This window comes from Gobius niger, assembly GCF_951799975.1.
Source record: "Gobius niger genome assembly, chromosome: 15".
Lineage (NCBI taxonomy): Eukaryota > Metazoa > Chordata > Actinopteri > Gobiiformes > Gobiidae > Gobius > Gobius niger.
The window spans coordinates 17,187,388-17,211,173 of record NC_136866.1 but is presented as its reverse complement, the minus strand read 5'-3'; the positions used below and the strand labels follow the sequence as shown (position 1 = coordinate 17,211,173).

The window sequence follows — 23,786 nt, the reverse complement described above, 5'->3', positions numbered from 1 at the left end:
CTTATTCTGAGAATGGTAATGTTGAGCTAAATGTCTAACAAAACAAAGCTAGCTTATTAATGACGGCTGTTTCTGGTGTGGTGCTTCTGTGAGATGATGCATCCCTTGTTTGGAAACATTAAGAAAGCATGGACTAATGAGAGGCAGAACATACATGGGACTCATGCATGTAAACACACCACGCCGGATTAGCCTTGGGCTCATTGTTTTAATGTCTTAAGTATGTGTATAGTCTGTTAAATGTTTACCCCAGCCTCAACCTCAACACACATAGTTTAAGTTGCAGTCACGGCTGACCTTCTCCCTGGACTCTGCTGACCTCCCCGTCTCCTGTTCTGTTACAGGAGGTACCCCATAAAGGAGGTTCCAGTGGACACCGAGGCACTCACAGACTGGCTGTACCAGAGATTTGTGGAGAAGGAGCAGCTGCTAGAGCACTTCTACAGCACAGGTAAAGTCCTCAAAGTACAGCCCAGACATGACCAGGATCTACATCCATCTTTGTAAACATTAGAGGTGGTGGGCGGGGCTAAAATGCTTTATCGCTTTATTGTAGCTGATGCCATAGTAACAATTAAAAAATACACTTTTTTGCAGAGAGCAGACGGCATTAGTGTGCAGAGAGCAGACTGCACTAGTGTGCAGAGAGCAGACGGCATTAGTGTGCAGAGAGCAGACGGCATTAGTGTGCAGAGAGCAGACGGCATTAGTGTGCCGAGAGCAGACGGCATTAGTGTGCAGAGAGCAGACGACATTAGTGTGCAGAGAGCAGACGGCATTAGTGTGGAGAGAGCAGACGGCATTAGTGTGCAGAGAGCAGACGGCATTAGTGTGCAGAGAGCAGACGGCATTAGGGTGCAGAGAGCAGACGGCATTAGTGTGCAGAGAGCAGACGGCATTAGTGTGAAGAGAGCAGACGGCATTAGTGTGCAGAGAGCAGACGGCATTAGTGTGCAGAGAGCAGACGGCATTAGGGTGCAGAGAGCAGACGGCATTAGTGTGCAGAGAGCAGACGGCATTAGTGTGAAGTGAGCAGACGGCATTAGTGTGCAGAGAGCAGACGGCATTAGTGTGCAGAGAGCAGACGGCATTAGGGTGCAGAGCGCAGACGGCATTCGTGTGAAGTGAGCAGACGGCATTAGTGTGCAGAGAGCAGACGGCATTAGTGTGCAGAGAGCAGACGGCATTAGTGTGCAGAGAGCAGACGGCATTAGGGTGCAGAGAGCAGACGGCATTAGTGTGCAGAGAGCAGACGGCATTAGTGTGAAGAGAGCAGACGGCATTAGTGTGCAGAGAGCAGACGGCATTAGTGTGCAGAGAGCAGACGGCATTAGTGTGCAGAGAGCAGACGGCATTAGGGTGCAGAGAGCAGACGGCATTAGTGTGCAGAGAGCAGACGGCATTAGTGTGAAGTGAGCAGACGGCATTAGTGTGCAGAGAGCAGACGGCATTAGTGTGCAGAGAGCAGACGGCATTAGGGTGCAGAGCGCAGACGGCATTAGTGTGCAGAGAGCAGACGGCATTCGTGTGAAGTGAGCAGACGGCATTAGTGTGCAGAGAGCAGACGGCATTAGTGTGCAGAGAGCAGACGGCATTAGTGTGAAGAGAGCAGACGGCATTAGTGTGCAGAGCGCAGACGGCATTCGTGTGAAGTGAGCAGACGGCATTTGTGTGCAGAGAGCAGACGGCATTAGTGTGCAGAGAGAGCATTTGGGGGATGGGAATATATTTCCCTTGGGGCAACAAAGTTCACCATAACATCTTAATCATTCAAATCTTTCTTTGTATAAAAAAGGTGCAGATGATGATTGTCTTTTCTCTCCGCAGGAGTGTTCCCTCCTTCTCCAGGCCAGAAGGAGTGTGTGTCCCGGCAGATGACCATGGACCCCGTGTGGCTGTGTGCGGTGCAGTCGTTTGCCTTCGCGTCCGGTTACATGTGGTACAGCATGTTCCAGTACATCTACTGCTGCGTCTTCTGAGAGCGCCTCCAACCACATCCCAGCCTGGTGACTGGAGCCTAGAGCTTGAAGCCTGGAGACTGGAACCTGGAACCTGGAACCTGGAGCCTGGAGCCTGGAGACTGGAGTCTGGTGACTGGGAGTCTGGAACTTCTAACTTGGAACCTAGAACCTGCCCCACTGTGGATGAATGTACGTTTTAAAACCACGGAAAACAACTTCTCCAATTGGATACCTATCTCCCCATGTCCATTTCCTCCCAGAGTTGGCCACCTTCTGCACAGGCTCAGGGCGTGTTCAGCCGCTGTTTCTTCCTCTTCGATTTTAGCTGAAATAGATAGACAAAGACTGCTGTACTGTGTGACTGTAGTCCTATAGGAGTCTGTGTCATTTTTTACACGAGCTTCGTTTGAAGTCCTGTTCTTTCATTGCACTAAGGATCAATACTGCCCTTCTGCGCCTCGACTCTCCATCTTTTCCTTTTTGGTGGCCATCTTAATTGTTTTCCAACTCATGTTTACATTGGCTCCCTGTTTGAAAGGGAAAGACGACAACCATGCACTGATAATTCTAGACACTTTGTTTTTGCGACATCAAGGATTGTACGAACGCAAAGGATTTTTTTCAATCAAATTAAGATCATGTTGCTTCACGTCGGCCATTTTGGAAAACCAAGACAATACAAAAGACCTTACACATAGATTTACAAATATTTAAGCCATATGCTTAGTGTGTAAAGACGGGAACACAGTGAAAAAAAAAATCTAACTTTTTTATATAGGAAACTAAAAGCTTTGGAAGCGGACATTTTGGCTTGTTGTAGGTGTCTCTACTGTAAGTGTACAGCTTAACCTGCCTAAAGGAGTGCGCGTGGCGTGTGGTGCGCTTTGAGTTCCTTTTCAGAAGTCGTCCCTTGGTCTCGATGCTCTGTTTGATGTTGTACAGAAAACACATAGGAAGCAGGAGGGTTTTTTTTTCATCGTGAGAAATGAACTTGGTCCCTGTCATTTCAGCCTTTTTAGTTCATTGTGAATGTTTTATCAAGAATCTGATTTTATTTTATTTTATTCCCCTACCTGAACCAGTGTTATGTTTTAGTTTTTTTTTGGGGGGGGGGATTCTTTGCATATTTTTGCTCACTGATGATCATGTTAGAGACTTACTTTGTTGCGTAAAAAGCCCAGTTGTTAATCATGATGCGATTGTGATCGGAGCAGGAGGCGGGCGATATGACGATGGTTGGAATCGGCTCAAAGCAGAGTCAGAGTAACTTTTTAATCCATTTTCTCCTGTAGAAGTGAAGAAGTACGCGGTGAAAAGGCACATGAGTCCTGAATAACTGTTTGAGCGCTGATATAATGATTCACTCCGTTTGGAGCTATAGGAATACACTGGGAGAGGCCAAATGCTAACAACATCTTTGTTCTTTTTGCGTGACTGAGGGCACACAGTTCTTCCACACTGTGATACGTTCTTACCTGAGCTTAGACGAGTTGATACGTACCTGTCTGGTCTTTGTGCCCGTGGAATAGAGGTTAGATTTTTGGCCCGAGCCCGAGCCCGGCCCGAGCCCGACCCGACATTCGGGCCGGGCCGGGCCGAGATTTCCCGCATGAGAGTCGGGCTCGGGTCGGGTCGGGCTCAAGTTTTTTTTTTTTTGTTTTTTTTTTATTAATGGCATTATAATCTCTAATAAAAATCTATCTAGGCGGAGTCTATTGGATACAAAATGTGGCAATATGCAATATAAAATCGAGGAGTCCGGGAGGGAGGTGGTGCAGGTGCGGGGGGGTGAGCGCACGTGCTGCTGTGTTGTCACGTTTAAGCAGCGTGGTCAGGCTGTGATACCGGCGCCACACAGAGAACATCACTCTTCACTCTCTCTCTCAGGACAGCGTTTCATTAACAGTAGATAAATAAGCAGTTTGGTTCCTGTTACTGCGTAAAAGTAGCTTTTGTAGAGCGCGATGTTTATGAAACATGAAGGAGGAGGAGAGAGAGAGGCGGAAAAGAGGAGACAGAGGCTCCGCGCCGCGTACGTCTCTGCCCCCCCAGGTATGTACGCTACTGCTGCGTGCACGTATGCCGTGCGCGTAGCCGCGTACCTCGCAAACATGGTGCTGCTGTGCAGATGCACCTATCTGAGCCTTAAATAAATCATTATTTACATCGGGTTTGTTTCGGGTTCGGGCTGACAATTCACGTTAATTGCTCGGGTCGGGTCGGGTCGGGCTTTATAACCGCGGGCTCGGGTCGGGTCGGGCTTGATTTTTTGGGCCCGATCTAATCTCTACCGTGGAAGAGCTTGGTCGCTTCTAACTTCACCCCCGTTTGGAGCCATAGGAATATGCTGAGAGAGGCCAAATGTTAACAACATCTTTGGTCGTTTTGCGTGACTGAGCGCACGCACAAAGACCAGACAGGTACACATCAACTCATCTAAGCTCAGGTAAGAACATATCTCAGTCTGGGAAAAACGGTGGCCTGTTCCTTTTAAAGTACTCCAGAAATAGTCCAGTACTGTCCATTCTCCTGCCCAAACTCTTAAGGATGCTCTGTCGCTGTATTGGGGGCAGGTCGACTATTTGTCTGCTCAGGTTTCCTCCCGTCTGCTCCGTCTCACCTGCTCAGAGCAACATCTGCACTGAAGCGACCTGAACCCCAGACAGAGACGGATATCGGCACATGTGCATAATGTCTGTGTGTTTAAACATGTAGATGAAATTTAACCTCTTACCCCCCCCCCCCCCCCCCCCCCCCCCCGCCTGAACCGAGCGCATTTTCTCCCGTTCGGCTTTACCCAAATCTAAAAGCTTCTAGACTGGAGATTATTATTAATGTCTCATTTGAAAGCTAGAACCTACAAAAGTCAATGTAACTTTTTTTGTCATGTTTTTGTCGTTTTTTGTCACTTCTTGTTGCTTTTCCGGCACGTTTTCGTCTCTGTTTTTGTCGTGTTTTTGTCACATTTTTGACACATTTTTAGGGGTGGGGGTTTCGGTGTTTTTGTCGCTGTTTTGTCACATATTTGTCATGTTTTTGTCACTTTTTTGTTGCTTTTCCTTCACATTTTTTGGTCACATTTATGTTAGGGTTAGGGTCATCCTCGTTTTCGTCGCTATTTTGATGCTTTCTTCCTGTGAAGCTTTTAGATTTGGGTAAAGCCAAACTGGAGAAAATGGGCTCGGTTCAGGTGCGGGTGAAGAGTTTAATAATGCAAAAACACAGTAGAAAAGCTCATAGATTTTACTCCACGTGGAAAGAATAACCAAAATGTTGAAGTAATGAGGTAAGAGTAGCTTCTCAAGTAGAAGTAAAAAGTACAGTGATCAAACTTTCTTTAATGCTTTTCCCCTCTCACTCCTATTGGTCAGCCTGCCGTCGTGCTCTGATTGACAGGTGAATTTAACCAACCACATTGGTCATATCACCCGCCCCCCCCCCTCCGAATAGAAGTTAAATGTAATGAGGAATCCATTTCCTATTGCTGTGTGTATATCTATCTATCTCCTCTACTATCTTAAGCTTTTTCAAAACAAGACAACCAAAACAATATACACAGCTTTTATACATATTTTTTATTAATTTTTCTTTTTTGTGGTCTAAAAACACAGACGTTATTAAACACATGATTTTTGTTTATACATTTCTTATACAAAAAATAATAATGGGGAAGTGATTTGGATCTTGTCGACTGACTCCTGTACTGCCCCCGTGTGGTTGTGGTCAGTACTTTTTTAGCTTTTAGCTTCTCTTTCGTTGTTACTTCCTTTAACTTTTTCCAAATAATCCCAAATGAGTCGATATTCCATTTGAATCCTGTTCGAAGTGCAACTGGTTCAACAACTGGGCTTTTCCTCTTCTGGGGGGGTCTGACGGGCCTCAAACTGCTGCGTAGGTTGTGTTCACGCTCTCGAATTTGTCCTAATCTCAGAGGAGGAGCCAATACGACGCTACGGAAGATTCACTCCAAACAGAAAATCTCCCAATATTTCCGAGGGGATTTAGGTCCAAAACTGCCATATTAATCTTTCTGCTGAAAGTGCATGACCAGGCACGTGGTTTTTCAATACGGTCGCCACTTTTAGACTCCTTTATGAGGAAATCATTGGACCTTTGCTCATTTGTGCCGTCGAAGAAGACAGTCGACTTTGTGCCAGTCTTTGTTTCACGGAGATCGGTCCAGTCGTTACAGAGGGAGTTCTGCTGCGTTCCAACCGGTGATCCCACCTCCGAGTGCTCGCGTTATTGTCACTTTTTTTGTTGCTTTTCCGGCACGTTTTTGCCCCTTTTATGTTTGCGTTTTCATCCTCGATTTGGGTAAAGCCAAACTGGAAAAAGTGTGCTCGGCTCAGGTGGGGGGTTAAGAGGTTAAATCTAAATTTCTTAGCAAATCTGATTTTTTACTGAGACAGAGAAGCCACAACAATGACGTCACTAAACTATTTTTACTGCAGACATTTGTCACAAACACCAAAACTCTGGCATTTGGCACGAGCTTTGGCTCAAAAGTTAATAATAATAATAATGCATCGGTTTTATATAGCGCTTTTCTGGACACTCAAAGACGCTTTACATTGCATTATTCATTCACTCCATACCCGGTGGTGGTAAGCTACTATTGTAGCCACAGCTGCCCTGGGGTAGACTGACGGAAGCGAGGCAACCAGTCTCCGACCACCACCAACCACTCACTCACATTACATTCGCTAGGCTTCCTGGTGTTCCCAAACGGTCTCCCATCCAAGTACCGACCAGGCCCTTCCCTGCTTAGCTTCCAAGGTCTGACGGGATTGGGCATCGCAAAGGCGATATGACCTCCGTTATGTTCAATTTAGCTTTGAATAAAGCGTGGGCGGGATGCGCCGATACCAGTATCGGATATCGGGCCGATACCACATGCTTGTACTCATACCCGTACTCATTCATGAGGTCCCAATACCAGAAACCCGGCGCTCCAACGGGACTGAGGAGAGAAAATAGCAACAAACTAGAATTGTTTAGTATAAATCCAATATTCCACATAGAGCTGACTTTATCACAGACGACACTCCCTAAATCAGCACTGTTTGCAAGATACAAGCTAATGTTGCTAACTAGCCGCTAACTCATGGCTAACAGTTTTGGTGATTCTTACGCCGTTTTATGTCCAGGGGCTTATTCATCAAATCCAAATTAAAGAGGTACAGCATGTCCATATTGAGCGAAAATGAGCTGAAGCAAAACAATCAAAATGCTGTAGCTACTGGATAAGTTTCTAAAAAACACACGAGAAAATCCACACAGAGCTGAAGTAAAGGCGAAAAGAGACCATTAAACTACAGTAATAAGTAACATCTCAATACTATTGTTAAATAAAAATTGATAAAGGAATAAAGCACAGGTATTGAGGAGCTTTTGGACATGAGCTGTTCTGTCTATGATGGACAGTGCTAAAATGGCATCTGTTCAATTCTGATATAACTTCTCTTAAAATGTAGTCTACTTTAGTCCAGGAAATATTAAAAAAAGTAAATTAACTAACTACTAACCAATCTGCTATGAAAAAGTATTTAAATCAAAGTACTCGTATAGGTGTATCCCTAAAGCGTGCCAATGCGTCGGCGGCTCGGAGGTCGCTAATGTACCAGGTCTGGAACGCAGCATCAGCCACAAACCGTCAACACGGACCTGCATTGTGACGGTTACCATAGTTACCGGCTCCCCCGATACGAACCGGAGTAGAGGGTGTGCACATGCGTCCTTCGCTTTCTAAATAGAACCCTCAACATTCCGCATTCCGAGTGTCAAACTATACCAATGCAGACTTGCCACTCGTTTGGCTCGGTCGCCATGCTGTTGCCATGCAGGAACGCCATCTGCATACCCTCTGCGGGCTTTTTAGGATGCTCGGATGTCACGTGAACGCAACTTATTGTTTGAATAGATACAAAGGAGAAAGGAAAGAGGCTAAAGTGCATGTGACAGGTGAATCCTCATCTCATATCGATGATGTTAAATGTCCTTTTCCCTGGTTTGACATTGTGACCCGTCTTATTTTGAAATGAGCTGCAAACCGCGACGAGGCCCCGAGCCAGTCCCAGACGTAAATTGCGACTGCTAGCTGCGAGTTCACCATCAACCTTTCACAAATGTCTGACTTTACACTGAAGGTCAAATCAGGTACAGGGCCTTTTTAAGAACATCCCATTTGCAACTTTTGGTCCTCAAATTGCCACCTCACAGGCGTAGAACCGCGACTGACGGGTAACGATAGGAAAAGCTGTCATATGCACTTTAAAGGGTGGAGACTCTGACCCCTCAGCCCCCTCGACCCGAACCACTGCTCCCCCCCACCCCACCCCACGTGTCCGGAGGAAAAGGAGTCGCAGGAGGTCGACCGCTGTGTGAAAAGTTTCATTTTTTGTACCTGTCCTTTAAAATCCAACTACAGCCGTTTTACTACAGGAAACTTGTGCTGGAATAAAACCTCCTTCAGATCCCGATTTCTGTGACTTATTTCATGTTTGCTTGTTTGAATGAAAACGAAGAGCGTGAATGGATTATGACAGTATTGTAATGTGTGATCCAACATGAAGGAAATGTTTTCACAGGTTCAAAGGGTCCCGGACGCGAGCGGTCGAAGTGAGTTTTCTCCTTGTTCTGGACGTCTCCTGCAGGACGGTTCTCACATGTCCCTGTGTGGAGCGGGACATGTATCCCTGCAGCTCTGAGACGGGGGGCCCCTGAGAGCCGCTCATTGACAGGACAGACGAACACGGATAGAGACTGATTCAAACTGTTTTGCAAACGTTATAGAGAAATAAACCTTAACCTAAAAGCTTACAGCCTCTAGGCCAGAGTAACGCCTCATTTGAAAGCTAAGACCTACAAAACTGACCATATTTGCTGCTCTTTACTTTATGTATATTTACATAAAATCGAATAGATTCCAATTATTATGCATTTTTAAATAATCTCTGATGATTCAAGTATTATATTTACAAATGCATTGTACATTTTTACAGTTTACATATTTACTGAATGAGCTCTTTTCATTTTGTAAAATATATTTTTTGCACCTTTGACTTCTGTGAATTTTATTTTTCGGACCTTTTGATTTAAAGTTTGAGAACCCCTGCTTAAATGTCTTAACCCCCGCCTTAACCGAGTGCATTTTCTCCAATTTAGCTTTACCCAAATCTACCAAATTTGAAAGCTAAGACCCACAAAACTGATCTAAACAGATCTTGTTACCGCCTTGTCGTCACTTTATTGACATTTCTTTTTAGTTGTGTTTGCGTCACATTTTCGCCACATTTCTATCGCCATTTGTCACTTTTTTGTTGCATTTTTGTCATTTTTCTGTTGCTCTTTTGTGGTGTTTTCATCGCCGATGTTTGTCACGTTTTTGTCGCTCTTTCATTTTCATTGTTGTTTTCCTCGCATTCTTGTTGCTATTTCGACACATTTTTTTCAAGAAGCTTTTAGATTTGGGTAAAGCGAAACTTGAGAAAATGTGCTCTGTTCAGGCGGGGGTCAAGACAAGAGGTAAAGTCATCCAAACCCCAATAAATGTGCTTTTATGTTAATAAATAATTAGAAAACACTGATGCTCGTAAAATGTGACTTTCAATCAAATCATTAAATGGCTAATAACATTAAAAGAAAGAAAAAAAAGGTGAACGTCAAGCCCTGGATGTGTGTGTTTAAAGCGCCCTCTGCTGGCCACTCGGTCATTCCCGCTTTGTCTCGCGGGCTTACGGTGCCTGGCAACCCCGCGACTGTATCCTCCCGAGAGCCAATCACGGGCAGCCTAGAGACACAAGTGGCCAATCAGAGGCGTCCTTTTCGGCACCGATTCAAACTGACTTCCGGTTTGGTTCCTGCAACAAACGCGACTCGAGCGAAATAAGAAAAACAAGAAAACAATCCGAGGAGAGACGTCTGTTTTTATAAACCAGCGGACAGAGTGTAAACCAGTGGAGTGGACAGAGCAAACGCGTTGGTCAGCTGTCCGTACTCCTGATTTGGGAGCTCGGCTAACGCTCCTGAAGAAGCGGACGCTGCTGTTGCCCCCAGAGATGCCTTCGCGAGTGGAGGACTACGAGGTGCTGTTCACGATCGGGTCTGGCTCCTATGGAAGGTGCCAGAAAATCCGACGGAAATCTGACGGGAAAGTATGTGTCACGTTTAGTTCGACAACAAATTATCTGTGTAGAGCACACTTCACACACATCGTTAACCTCTTAACCCCCACCTTAACCGAGCACATTTTCTCCAGTGGGACGTGTTACTACCCAAGTCTAAAAGCACCATAAACAAGCGACAATAACACGACGACCAAAGACCATACGATCAATTTTTTGTTTCCTTTTATTTAGTGATCGTTTATTAAAGGAACAGGCCACCGTTCTTCCATACTGAGATATGTTCTTACCTGAGCTTAGACACGTTGATACGTACCTGCCTGGTGTTTGTGCGTGCTCGTGGAAGAGCTTGGTCGCATCCCTGCTCCAGAAATACTGGGAGAGGCCAAACGCTAACAACATTGTTGGTCGCTTTGCGTGACTGAGCACACGCACAAACACCAGACAGGTACGCATCAACTCGTCTAAGGTCAGGTAAAAACATACCTCAGTACTTTAAAATGGTGGCCTGTTCCTTTAATACAAATTAGGAGTTACCCTGGCCTATCGGCTGTAAACTCTCCAGGCGAACCTTTAAATTTGGGTAAAGGAGAAAATACGCTCGGTTTAAGGTAAGAGCTTCATACTTTTTGATTTTGAATCGCAATAAACTATTTTCCTAATCTTACTCCTCACCATATGGCTGTTCCTAAACTTGGCCCTAACTTTAACTAGTTTGTATTTGTTAGCATTGTCAAAATCACATTTGACGGGAAAATAAGAGATGTGTTGTAGTACGGCCACTCTGATTGGACACAAACGGCTATACTTGCAGAAGGATCAGACTGACTTCCAAACATGTTAGCAGTAGTTTTCTAATTGGGGCTGCACCATTCCTCACAAAATAAATATGGTGTCGCGACATCAGGCGATTCGTTCGACATGTCTGGACTTTGTGTCCCTCAGGTGCTGGTGTGGAAGGAGCTGGACTACGGCTCCATGGGGGAGAGTGAGAAGCAGATGCTGGTGTCTGAGGTCAATCTCCTCCGCGAGCTGAAGCACCCCAACATCGTGAGATACTACGACCGCATCATCGACCGCAGCAACACCACGCTGTACATCGTCATGGAGCACTGCGAGGGCGGAGACCTGGCCAGTCTCATCAGCAAGTGCATCCAGGACAGGTGCTCCTTCCTCTGTCCCAGACCATAAGCCCCATATTCGCACGGGGATCAAGACGTTACAGTACAGGAAGTACAGCCCCATTGTCATGACAGTGTCTCTCCCTCTCCTCGCTCAGGCGTTACCTGGAGGAGGGGTTTGTCCTGCGTGTCCTCGCCCAGCTCGCTCTGGCGCTCCGAGAGTGCCACAGACGCAGTGACGGGACGACCACGGTGCTGCACAGAGACCTGAAACCCGCCAACATCTTCCTGGACGCCAGACACAACGTGAAGCTGGGGGACTTCGGCCTGGCTCGCATCCTCCACCACGACACCAGCTTCGCCAAGACCTTCGTGGGAACGCCGTACTACATGTCCCCAGTAAGCTCCTGTCTGAACCTCATAGTGCCGGAGATTTGGTCTTTCTGTAGAGTAAGTACATTATATATTATGTGTTAGGGCTGCACAATATTTCGCAAAGAATATCATATCGCGATATTGGGTGATGCAGTATCCACATCGCAAGAACAATATATCGCTATCACTAAAGTCTTCATCTGACGGAGATTGACACATTTTTTTGGGGCAAACTCGGCCAAAAGCAAACAATGCATTGAACTTAAGTTCAGTTTTAGTTTAACATTTCCTAATTATAGTAATTGTAGTTGCTGAAAAACCGTTAAACGATGCCAGTCTGGCTTCGGAAAAAAGTTTAGGTTCTACTTGTATTGAAAAAAAAAACCTTTTTTTTTCCCCCTATATTTTAAAATTATTTTGCCCAATGATTATTTTTTTTTACACATTTCTTTTTTTATTTTTGCCCCATTTGGTTTGTTTTTCTCCCCACATCTTTGCAAAAAAAGATATATATATTTTCCCTATGTCCCCCCATTTTGTACCATTTTTTTCTCTATTTTTTTCCCTTATCATTTTCCTTTTTCTGCCACAATTTCTCCCAAATTATTCCCCAAATTTCATACATTTCTTGACATTGGAGATGAACCCATATGTAAATGTGCAGATCTTCCACACGTTATTGTTCTGTTTTCTGCTTCTAGATAAGTAAATATTTATTAAAGTATCAAAAACTAAGTATTGTTAAAGTACTGGTGTTGTAAAAAGTGTAACAGTGCCCCCCAGCCCTTCATACGGTTTGTGCAGTGGTGTAGTCTACGTGATACGCAGGTATACGCCATATAACCACTAGAAGGCCTGCAGAATTACCATATAACCACTAAGTGGGAAAAGATACGTATCACTCATTTGCGCAGTGGTATTTTAGCGTTTTCTGTCCGTTTGGAGACCAGCACAAACTCCACCGCAAACTATTTCCTCCCCTGAAAACGAGAGATCACAGGCTCATCCCTCTCTCTCTCTTTTTCTCTGTCCCTACCGACAGCTCCGGTGTACATGTGCACAAAATAAAACCCGGCCTGAGAATAGCTCTTCATGATAGAGGCTTATTAATCGTCCTCACGGCGCTGGAGGAGTCGCGTACGTCTCAGCTCATAGACACTTTCTCTGGGAGTCCACAATGCCGAACGCTTCTCTCCCTCCCCTGCAGCAGCGCGTGAGAGTGGCCTCTGGCAAAGGCAGTGACAGGTGCAGGCGAGTAACAATCTGTATCACAAAGCGCTGAAGTCCACGGGAAAGACCGCGTAGACTGTTCCAAGTGTGCGTTGGAAGACACTGAAGCTGTCCTTGACAGAGACTGAAAAGTGGATGTGCCCCGCCCACAGCGCTGACCGAGCCACGCGCGCCCACAGCGCTGACTGAGCCACGCCCGCCCACAGCGCTGACCGAGCCACGCGCGCTCCTGTTCATTAAGAAATGTCCTAAAAGAGTCGTTCTCCAGGAGCTGAGCGCATGGTTTTGTGTGTGGGGGAGTTTGCAGGTGCGAGAGCCCGGTGGTTGACTGGTGGAGGGGTTGGTGAAAGCAGACTGGGCTTTATTCATTTGAAGTTTTCATTTTGGCTTCAGTCCCACAGCCTTATAGCCTAGCTACAGAATTTCTAGAACATTCCTATAGGTCTATTGGTTGTTATTTCAATAACATTTATATTCACAGTCTGGTTTATAATTTATTTAATTCTCTGATACATTAGTAATAGTATGTGACGGGCAATTTTTTTCAGCGCATATAATTGGCCCCACGCCTGCTAAAAAATACAGTATACCCACTAGAAAATTGAAGACTACACCACTGGGTTTGTGTTTAATTAGAATGGACCATGTGGTGTCGAAATGGCTCAGTGAAATATTGTAATAACATCGTTTTCGCCGTTTCACGTATTGCAAGTCACTTCAAAATCGTTCAGCCCGACTGACCTAAAAATACCTCCAACCGCCATGATCAGTTTGTTGAAGGCATTTGTTGAGCTGAGCTTTATTTTTTAAAGGTTGTGATAATTCTATTTGTCTTTCCATTTCACTCAGCTCTAGTGCTGAAATGTAATCCTGGACTCTTTACCAAAGGGTCAAACAGAGCAGATGTGGGCTCTCGCTGCAAAGAGCCTGAAAGGTGCAAATATCTGACGTGAAGTTTGTTTTCAGGAACAGATGAACCGAATGTCCTACAATGAGAAGTCTGACATCTGGTCTCTGGGCTGCCTGCTGTACGAGCTCTGTGCGCTCTCGTAAGTGCTGGTGAATACTCTGAGGAGGTTTGTAAATGGAGGATTGAGATGTTTGTGCCCCCCAGACCCCCCTTCACTGCCTTTAACCAGAGGGAGCTGGCCGAGAAGATCCGGGAGGGCCGCTACAGGAGGATCCCCTACAGATACACAGAGGAGCTCAACACGCTGCTCAGCAAAATGCTCCACCTCAAAGTAGGGCTGCTCGATTATTGATTGACTGCGGAATCCTTCCGCAGTCAACCATTGGTTTTCATGTTCTTTATTATTATATTTTTTTCCAGATTTTCGGGAGTTTTCACAGCTTGCACGGTTTCAGCAATTTCAGCAACTTATACCTCAAAACGTTCAGCATGTTGGAGAGAATCCTGCTATTACTTTTGGGAATTCAGCGATTTCCGGTTTTTCCGCAAATCGGCCGGACTTCGGCCGATTTTTCCCATTACTTATAATGGGGCTTCCTCAAATTCACAGATTCTGCAGTTTTTTCCGCAGTTTCAGCGATTTCTGCAGTTTGTGCTTGTTCAGCTTCCGCAGCTTGTCAGTTTTCAGAAAAATTCCGCCTTCTGCAGTTTTCCAGTTTTTTTCTACGGGATCGGGAATTCTGCCATTGATTTGTATGGGGAATTCTGCCCATTCATTTTAATAGGCCCATTCATTTTAATGGGACTTCAGGTACTTTCAGCCATTTCCGCAGTTTCATATACTTCTGCAGTTCAAATACTTCTGCAGTTCAAATACTTCTGCAGTTTCAAATACTTCTGCAGTTCAAATACTTCTGCAGTTCAAATACTTCTGCAGTTCAAATACTTCTGCAGTTTCAAATACTTCTGCAGTTCAAATACTTCTGCAGTTTCAAATACTTCTGCAGTTTCAAATACTTCTGCAGTTCAAATACTTCTGCAGTTTCAAATACTTCTGCAGTTGAAATACTTCTGCAGTTTCAAATACTTCTGCAGTTCAAATACTTCTGCAGCTTCAAATACTTCTGCAGTTCAAATACTTCTGCAGTTAAAATACTTCTGCAGTTCAAATACTTCTGCAGTTCAAATACTTCTGCAGTTTCAAATACTTCTGCAGTTCAAATACTTCTGCAGTTCAAATACTTCTGCAGTTTCAAATACTTCTGCAGTTTCAAATACTTCTGCAGTTCAAATACTTCTGCAGTTTCAAATACTTCTGCAGTTCAAATACTTCTGCAGTTCCAAATACTTCTGCTGCTTCAAATACTTCTGCAGTTCAAATACTTCTGCAGTTCAAATACTTCTGCAGTTCAAATACTTCTGCAGTTCAAATACTTCTGCAGTTCCAAATACTTCTGCAGTTCAAATACTTCTGCAGTTCAAATACTTCTGCAGTTTCAAATACGTCTGCAGTTCAAATACTTCTGCAGTTCCAAATACTTCTGCAGTTCAAATACTTCTGCAGTTCAAATACTTCTGCAGTTCAAATACTTCTGCAGTTCAAATACTTCTGCAGTTTCAAGGATTGGGACAAAGACCCAGAGCAAGACCCGAACCAAGACCAAGACCGGAGCCAAAAGCCAGACCCAGACCAAGACCAAACCAGGCCAAGCCAGGCCAAGTCCAGACCAAGACCCGAACAAAGACCCGAACCAAGACCCGAACCAAGACCCGAACCAAGACCCGAACCAAGACCCGAACCAAGACCCGAACCAAGACCCAGAACAAGACCCGAACCAAGACCCGAACCAATACCCAGACCAGGACCCGAACCAAGACCCGAACCAGGACCCAGACCAAGACCCGAACCAAGACCCGACACAAGACCCAGACGAAGACCCGAACCAAGACCCAGACCAAGACCCAGACCAAGACCAGAACAAAGACTCGAATCAAGACCAAGACCCGAACCAAGACCCGAACCAAGACCCGAGCCAAGACCCGAACCAAGACCCGAACCAAGACCCGAACCAAGACCCGAACCAAGACCCGAACCAAGACCCGAACCAAGACCCGAACCAAGACCCGAACCAAGACCCGAACCAAGACCCAGACCAAGACTGAACCAAGATCCGACCCAATACCTGGACCATGACCAAGTCCAGACCAGGTTACCATAGCTACCGGAATTAAAACCATAACCAGGTAAACCATAGGAACCAGGCCAAGTCCAGACCAAGTCCCCATAGTCACCTGAATTAAAACCATAACCAGGAAAACCACAGAAGCCAGGGCAGGTCCAGACCAGGTTGCCATAGTTACCAGAATTCAATCCATAACCAGGAAATCCATAGAAGCCAGGCCAAGTCCAGACCAAGACCCGAACCAAGACCCGAACCAAGACCCGAACCAAGACCCGAACCAAGACCCGAACCAAGACCCGAACCAAGACCCAGAACAAGACCCAGAACAAGACCCAGAACAAGACCCAAACCAAGACCCAAACCAAGACCCAAACCAAGACCCAGACCAAGACTGAACCAAGACCCAAACCAAGACCCAGACCAAGATCCGACCCAAGACCTGGACCAAGACCAAGTCCAGACCAGGTTACCATAGCTACCGGAATTAAAACCATAACCAGGAAAACCACAGAAGCCAGGGCAAGTCCAGACCAGGTTGTCATAGTTACCAGAATTCAATCCATAACCAGGAAATCCACAGAAGCCAGGGCAAGTCCAGACCAAGACCCGAACCAAGACCCAGAACAAGACCTGAACCAAGACCCGAACCAAGACCCGAACCAAGACCCAGACTAAGACCCGAACCAAGACCCGAACCAAGACCCGAACCAAGACCCGAACCAAGACCCAGACCAAGACCCAGACCAAGACCTGAACCAAGACCCGAATCAAGACCCAGACAAAGACCCGAACCAAGACCAAGATCCAGACCCGAACCAAGACCCAGACAAAGACCCGAACCAAGACCAAGACCCAGACCCAGACCAAGACCAGAACAAAGACTCGAATCAAGACCAAGACCTGAACCAAGACCCGAACCAAGACCAAGACCAAGACCCGAACCAAGACCCGAACCAAGACCCAGACCAAGACCCAGACCAAGACCCAGACCAAGACCCGAACCAAGACCCAGAGCAAGACCCGAACCAAGACCAGAACAAAGACTCGAATCAAGACCAAGACCCGAACCAAGACCCGAACCAAGACCCAGAGCAAGACCCGAACCAAGACCCGAACCAAGACCGGAGCCAAAAGCCAGACCCAGACCAAGACCCGAACCAAGACCCGAACCAAGACCAGAACAAAGACCCAGAGCAAGACCCGAACCAAGACCAGAACAAAGACCCAGAGCAAGACCCGAACCAAGACCCGAACCAAGACCCGAACCAAGACCGGAGCCAAAAGCCAGACCCAGACCAAGACCTGAACCAAGACCTGAACCAAGACCCAGACAAAGACCCGAACCAAGACCAAGATCCAGACCCAGACCAAGACCAGAACAAAGACTCGAATCAAGACCAAGACCCGAACCAAGACCCGAACCAAGACCCAGAGCAAGACCCGAACCAAGACCCGAACCAAGACCGGAGCCAAAAGCCAGACCCAGACCAAGACCCGAACCAAGACCCGAACCAACACCCGAACCAAGACCCGAACCAAGACCAGAACAAAGACCCAGAGCAAGACCCGAACCAAGACCCGAACCAAGACCCGAACCAAGACCCGAACCAAGACCGGAGCCAAAAGCCAGACCCAGACCAAGACCTGAACCAAGACCCAGACAAAGACCCGAACCAAGACCAAGATCCAGACCCAGACCAAGACCAGAACAAAGACTCGAATCAAGACCAAGACCCGAACCAAGACCCGAACCAAGACCCAGAGCAAGACCCGAACCAAGACCCGAACCAAGACCGGAGCCAAAAGCCAGACCCAGACCAAGACCCGAACCAAGACCCGAACCAAGACCCGAACCAAGACCCGAACCAAGACCAGAACAAAGACCCAGAGCAAGACCCGAACCAAGACCCGAACCAAGACCCGAACCAAGACCGGAGCCAAAAGCCAGACCCAGACCAAGACCTGAACCAAGACCCGAACCAAGACCCAGACAAAGACCCGAACCAAGACCAAGATCCAGACCCAGACCAAGACCAGAACAAAGACTCGAATCAAGACCAAGACCTGAACCAAGACCCGAACCAAGACCCAGACCAAGACCCGAACCAAGACCCGAACCAAGACCCAGACCAAGACCCAGACCAAGACCAGAACAAAGACTCAAATCAAGACCAGAACAAAGACTCGAATCAAGACCAAGACCTGAACCAAGACCCGAACCAAGACCCGAACCAAGACCCAGACCAAGACCCAGACCAAGACCTGAACCAAGACCCGAACCAAGACCCGAACCAAGACCCGGACAAAGACCCGAACCAAGACACGAATCAAGACCAAGACCCGGACAAAGACCCGAACCAAGACCCGGACAAAGACCCGAACCAAGACCCGAACCAAGACCCGAACCAAGACCCAGACCAAGACCCGAACCAAGACCCGGACAAAGACCCGAACCAAGACCCGAACCAAGACCCGAACCAAGACCCGAACCAAGACCCAGACCAAGACCCGGACAAAGACCCGAACCAAGACCCGAACCAAGACCCGAACCAAGACCCAGATCAAGATTCGAACCAAGACCCGAATCAAGACCCGAACCAAGACCCGAACCAAGACCCAGACCAAGACCAGGACTAGAACCAAGACCCGAACCAAGACCCAGACAAGACCCGAACCCAGACCCGAACCAATACCCAGACCGAGACCCAGACCAAGACCCGAACCAAGACCCGAACCAAGACCCAGACATAGATCCAATCCAAGACCTGGACCAAGACCAAGTCCAGACCAGGTTACCATAATTACCGGAATTTAAACCATAACCAGGAAAACCACAGAAGCCAGGCCAAGTCCAGACTAAGTTGCCATAGTTACCCGAATTAAAACCATAACCAGGAAATCCATAGAAACCAGGTCAAGTCCAGACCAAGTTACCATAGTAACCTGAATTAAAACCATAACCAGGTAAACCACAGAAGCCAGGCCAAGTCCAGACCAAGTTACCATAGTAACCTGAATTAAAACCATAACCAGGAAATCCATAGAAACCAGGTCAAGTCCAGACCAAGTTACCATAGTAACCTGAATTCAATCCATAACCAGGTAAATCACAGAAGCCAGGCAAAGTCCAGACCAAGTTACCATAGTAACCTGAATTAAAACCATAACCAGGTAAACCACAGAAACCAGGCCAAGTCCAGACCAAGTTACCATAGTTACTGGAACCAAAACCAGATCCAGGAAAACTACAGAAGCCAGGCAAAGTCCAGACCACATTTCCATAGTTACCGGATAATTTCAGGAGTTTCAAGTATTTCAGGAGTGGTGAGGAATTCAACAGTGTTAAGGATTATAGGAATTTCAAGGTTTTAACAGTTTCAAAGAATTCAGGAGTTTCAAGGTTTCAACAATTTCAAGGTTTCAACAGTTTCAAGGATTTCAGGAGGTTCAAGGTGTCAACAGTTTTGAAGATTTCAGGAGTTTCAATGTTTCAAATCTTTCAAGGACTTCAGGAGTTTCAAAGAAGGTATTTTAACAGTTTCAAGGCATTTTCAAGGATTTTTCAGGTGACTTCTGCATTAGATCTATTCCGCAGTCAATCGCAATTGCGCAGCAATTGCAAACATTTCTAGTTGAGAAAATAATAATCACGATTATTTTTGTCATAATTGAAATCACGATTATTCAAACGATTATTTGTTGCCTTTAAAAAAAAGTCTTTATTTTATTAATATATTTATTAATAAAAAAAAACAACAATGCTGAATATTTTCTGTTTTCTGAACTGTCATAAAAGTACAAATGATTTCATGTATGCCTTGATTAAGGAGAGGTCTCTGTTTCACACCTGCCCCCTGCTGGCCAGCCCTCACACCTGCGCAAGTAAACTGAGCATGATGATGACATCATCTCACAGCGCTGTTTGTTTTTATGTCAGGCAAAAGCATGAGCCATGGCACGTGAAATGTGAAGGGGAAAAATCCTAGCGCCATGAAATAATGCAAGTCTGCTTTGCCAGAAAAAAATGAAAAATATATATATATATATTTTTAAAACAAACATATTTTTTTTCGATTATGCTAATTTTGTAATTGTTTAGTATAATAATCGAAATCGTAATCGAATTTCGATTAATTGCACAGCCCTACCTCAAGGTGCTCCTCACATGGGCTGTGGGCTCTACACACACGCAGAATAATTACATGTTCAGAGCACTGATCAACACGACCCACTCAAAACCTCATGAATATCTCTAACATCAATTAACACATCGTGTTGCTTTCTTTGTGTTTAATCAGATTAAATTCGATGAAGGTTTCTGCTCCTTCCTTCATTTGTTTGTGCAGGCTCGTGTGTTGGCCAGATCCAGGCGGCACTGCAGTTCATTGGCGCGTGCGTGTGATGTCACTCGTTTACATGCGTATACTGTTCTGTCTGCAACAACCACTGATCCACTCCTTTTTATGATCATTGAACCTTTGAGCTTCTCCACGTCAGCATTTTTGCCCCATTATACCTTTGTTCCACATTGTGACATCATTAGGTGATTAGAAAATGATCTTCACGCGATGCGACTGCTCGCTCCCATCCCCTCGTCATGCTCCCCTTTGCTGCGCAGCTGTTTTCCAGGATGAGACGGGCCAGACTGCAGTACCACAGAGCGACAGAGGGGGCAGTACTCTACCCAAGGTGCTAGATAACAGCTCGGAGCCCACGCTTTTAAATATCATCGTTCCAGCTTCTCCGACACAAGCTGAGTCGGTAATGAAACATCTGTAGGTTTCCTCCGGGTACTCTGGTTTCCCCTACCACTAAAAACATGTATAATAGGCGAGGATGAATGAGAGTGTGTCTTGGCGTCGGCGCTGATCTTGGCACAACAACTCCACCCCCTTTTTCTGCCGCTGTTGGGGTACAGAGTAGAGCCAAACGGATCCAGGAGCTGCGACTGGACAATGGCCGCTGGCTGCTCTGCTTTGTGATGACGACACTAGGGGCCGCCATTGCTACTCCATATAGCCGCTAGTCTCCCATTGGAATGCATTGCACTTTAGACATGTTAAAAACAACTTTAAAGCCTGGCTTCTAATTTTCTTAAACTTTCTACAGCTACATATTCCTCCTGTGATAACGCTGGGTTAGTTAAGATCAAAGAAACCAGGCTGAAATTTGAAACTGTTAGCATTGGAGAAGTGCGAAGTACACGTCACGCAAGGGCCGAGTCTGCAGTGAAGATCCCGCCTTATGCCGTTTTCAGGAACATGCTTCTTCAGAGCTGGGGAGGAGGAGTCTAAACCTGCCATGATGTGGTCATTGTGGTAAACAGAGAGGAATGAGGAATGACGGTGTATTAGTGATCTGTCTATGGACTGGACAAACATTAGTCAGACGAGCCACTTCCAAACAACATGGGCCTTTAAGTCAATAGATTGTCTATGAAGGCAATGATCTGGTGATATGTGAGTGTTCTCTGGCTAATCTGTGCTGGTGTTCACAGGACTACCTGCGCCCTTCAGTGGAGTCCATCCTCCAGAGCAGGCTGCTGTCTGAGGCCGTGAGTGAGGAAAAGAGGAAGGTCCAGGAGAAGGCCCAGGGGAAGGCCCAGGGGAAGGCCCAGGAGAAGGCCCAGGAGAAGGCCCAGGAGAAGGCCCAGGAGAAGGCCCAGGAGAAGGCCCAGGAGAAAGCCCGAAGGAGGTCTGCAGACTCTGACCCCCCTGTGAGCGAAGCTACACTCCGGCTGAGGGAGCAGGCTGTGAGGGAGCGGGAGAGGGCCCTGAAGGAGAGGGAGGAGCGGCTGGAGAGTGAGTGGAACTTTCTGGGGACAACCGTTGCTTTGGTCAAAATATTCATTTTTCATTTGAAGTTTGTTTCACAGCGTGCACTTCTTTGCTTTTCTCTAATCACCACAAACAGGTGGTCCTTGTATGTAGAAGGTTCTGTGCGGTTTCTTTTGTGTATTAAAAAGCATCAGTAGCAGTCATTGAATGAACTGTGCCAAATTAAAGGCCTTTATGTGCCATTGAAAAGCATTAAATCTATATTCCTTGAAAAATAATGGCATTGCAATGCTTGGATAAGTTTTTACTGCATAAGTATCCGATACAGATATGATAGGTCAAAGCACAGTAAAGTACAGTTAAACGGTTGATGATTGGAGAGATGTTTTCTTTGGTGGTTGACCTTTTCTCTGGCTCTTGCAGAAAGAGAGCAGGAGCTGTGTGTGCGGGAGCAGCTGTCCAATGAGAAACTGTCACGGTAACACATGACCTCATGCACTTTCTACTCATTTCCGTTTTTCTCATTAAAAACTGTGATCCTTTTTCCTATTCCAGGGCAGACAACATACTGCGGGCCTATAACCGTCTGCACCAGCAGAGGGCGCTGTCTCCACTGGCTCACAAAGACATAGGTATGGGCATCGGCTGAGGCCCACAGGGTTCACTTCACTTTTTACTCTCACTGCATCCACATTTTCAACTGTCCTTTTTATTATTATTTTTTAATTCTAAATGATCATGATTAAAGAGGTTTGTCCACAAATGAGGCCATGTTTTTATGAAGAAGAAAACCCAGCTAATTCTGGGTGGCACAGTGGTTCAATACCTATGATCTCCCCATGTCTCCCACTAAAACATGCTCAATAGTGAGTCTGAAATCCCAGAGGTTTGATGGTCAAAGGACAGTCAAACAGTTCATTCTTTGATTATAGCATTTTCTTGAGTTGCTTATTAGTTGCTGGCAACAGTTTAATATAAAAAAGATAGTGTGCCTTTAAAGGAACATTATGGGACTTTGTGTGTGGGAAAAAAGTTGGTTAGCGCATATTTTACCTTTCAGTGACCTTCTGTCCCAGTGGCTTCTTCAAAGCTTCTGGATCAATTGTTTTAAGGTTTCAAGATGGAATGTATGCGTCCTAGAGGCCGCCATGATGGAAAGTTTAGGTGCTAAGCTAACCACTAGCCGCTAGGTCACTGAAAATACAAATAGGACCTTCGACAGGTTGCCACTCGATGGGCTGCTGTTATGCTAACTGCTATGCTATGACATCACACACATAACCTCCATACAGCAGTGTTGAACTTTATGAATTTATTTTGTGACCTTATAGATATAAAAAAAAGAAATTAGAGGGGATTTTGGATTTATTTTGTCTTTGAATAAATAAATTGTTACTGACAAAACCTGTGTAAATAAAAATGTTGCCTCATTTTTTTGGGTTCAAACCAAAAAAAATAGGCAAAAACTCCAGAACCTTGTCACAAGTGTATAGGAGATACAGTATTTCCAGGTGAAAGTGCATATGGCGCTTTCATCATAGTGAAAGGACTTGTAACTACCATGTGATTCAGTAATAAGGCAGGTCTAATTCTGCACAATGATGATCACGCTCCACATGTTTGTGTCTGAACGCTGTCTCGTAGATGTGGAAGAGAACTCGTCTCCGGGGAAGAGGAAAGTGCACTTTGCCGGTGAGAGCAAAGAGAACGTCCGACCTGCTGCTGCCGGTCCTCAGGAGGTGGTTCTGCGGAGGCTCCAGGCGCCGCCTCTGCGCGGCCTCAGCCACGTGGAGTGGGAGTGTCAGTCGAGGAGCAAGCACATGCTTGGACTGAGATAACTCTAGTGCAGACGACTGTGGCTTCAGCAAAGTTTCATTCTCTGTTGTATCGGCGCAGGCTTTACACTGAAGTGGACGTATCATGCATCAATATGACTTAATATATACTTATGATTTTCACTAACGTTTGGTTGGAGCACCCTCTGCAGGCAGCTGTGGAAAATACAAGCTTTCACTTCTAACAATCAGCATGGTAATTCAAATCTCAGGTCTGTTTTTCAATTACATCAGTGGAAACCAATAAACGTCCAAATTAAACGTGGTT

General features: G+C 45.9%; 2 protein-coding genes across 2 annotated transcripts in view; both read left to right on the top strand.

Moving 5' to 3' along the window:
• lpgat1 (lysophosphatidylglycerol acyltransferase 1) overlaps positions 1-3,059 on the top strand; it is a 48,267-nt gene extending 45,208 nt beyond the window's left edge. The window contains exons 7-8 of the mRNA XM_079572798.1: positions 345-451; positions 1,828-3,059. Of these exons, the coding sequence (XP_079428924.1) occupies positions 345-451; positions 1,828-1,979 (259 nt within the window). The 3' untranslated portion in view covers positions 1,980-3,059. The remainder of the gene's footprint in view (positions 1-344; positions 452-1,827) is intronic.
• Positions 3,060-9,943: 6,884 nt separating this feature from the next.
• On the top strand, positions 9,944-23,497 carry nek2 (NIMA-related kinase 2; the record flags this gene model as incomplete). Its single annotated transcript, XM_079572208.1, has 9 exons — positions 9,944-10,117; positions 11,033-11,250; positions 11,367-11,607; positions 13,780-13,862; positions 13,928-14,054; positions 21,404-21,707; positions 22,107-22,161; positions 22,239-22,315; positions 23,328-23,497. Coding segments are annotated over exons 1-9 (1,371 nt in total), but the record flags the coding sequence as incomplete, so codon positions are not given.
• Positions 23,498-23,786: the final 289 nt, after the last annotated feature.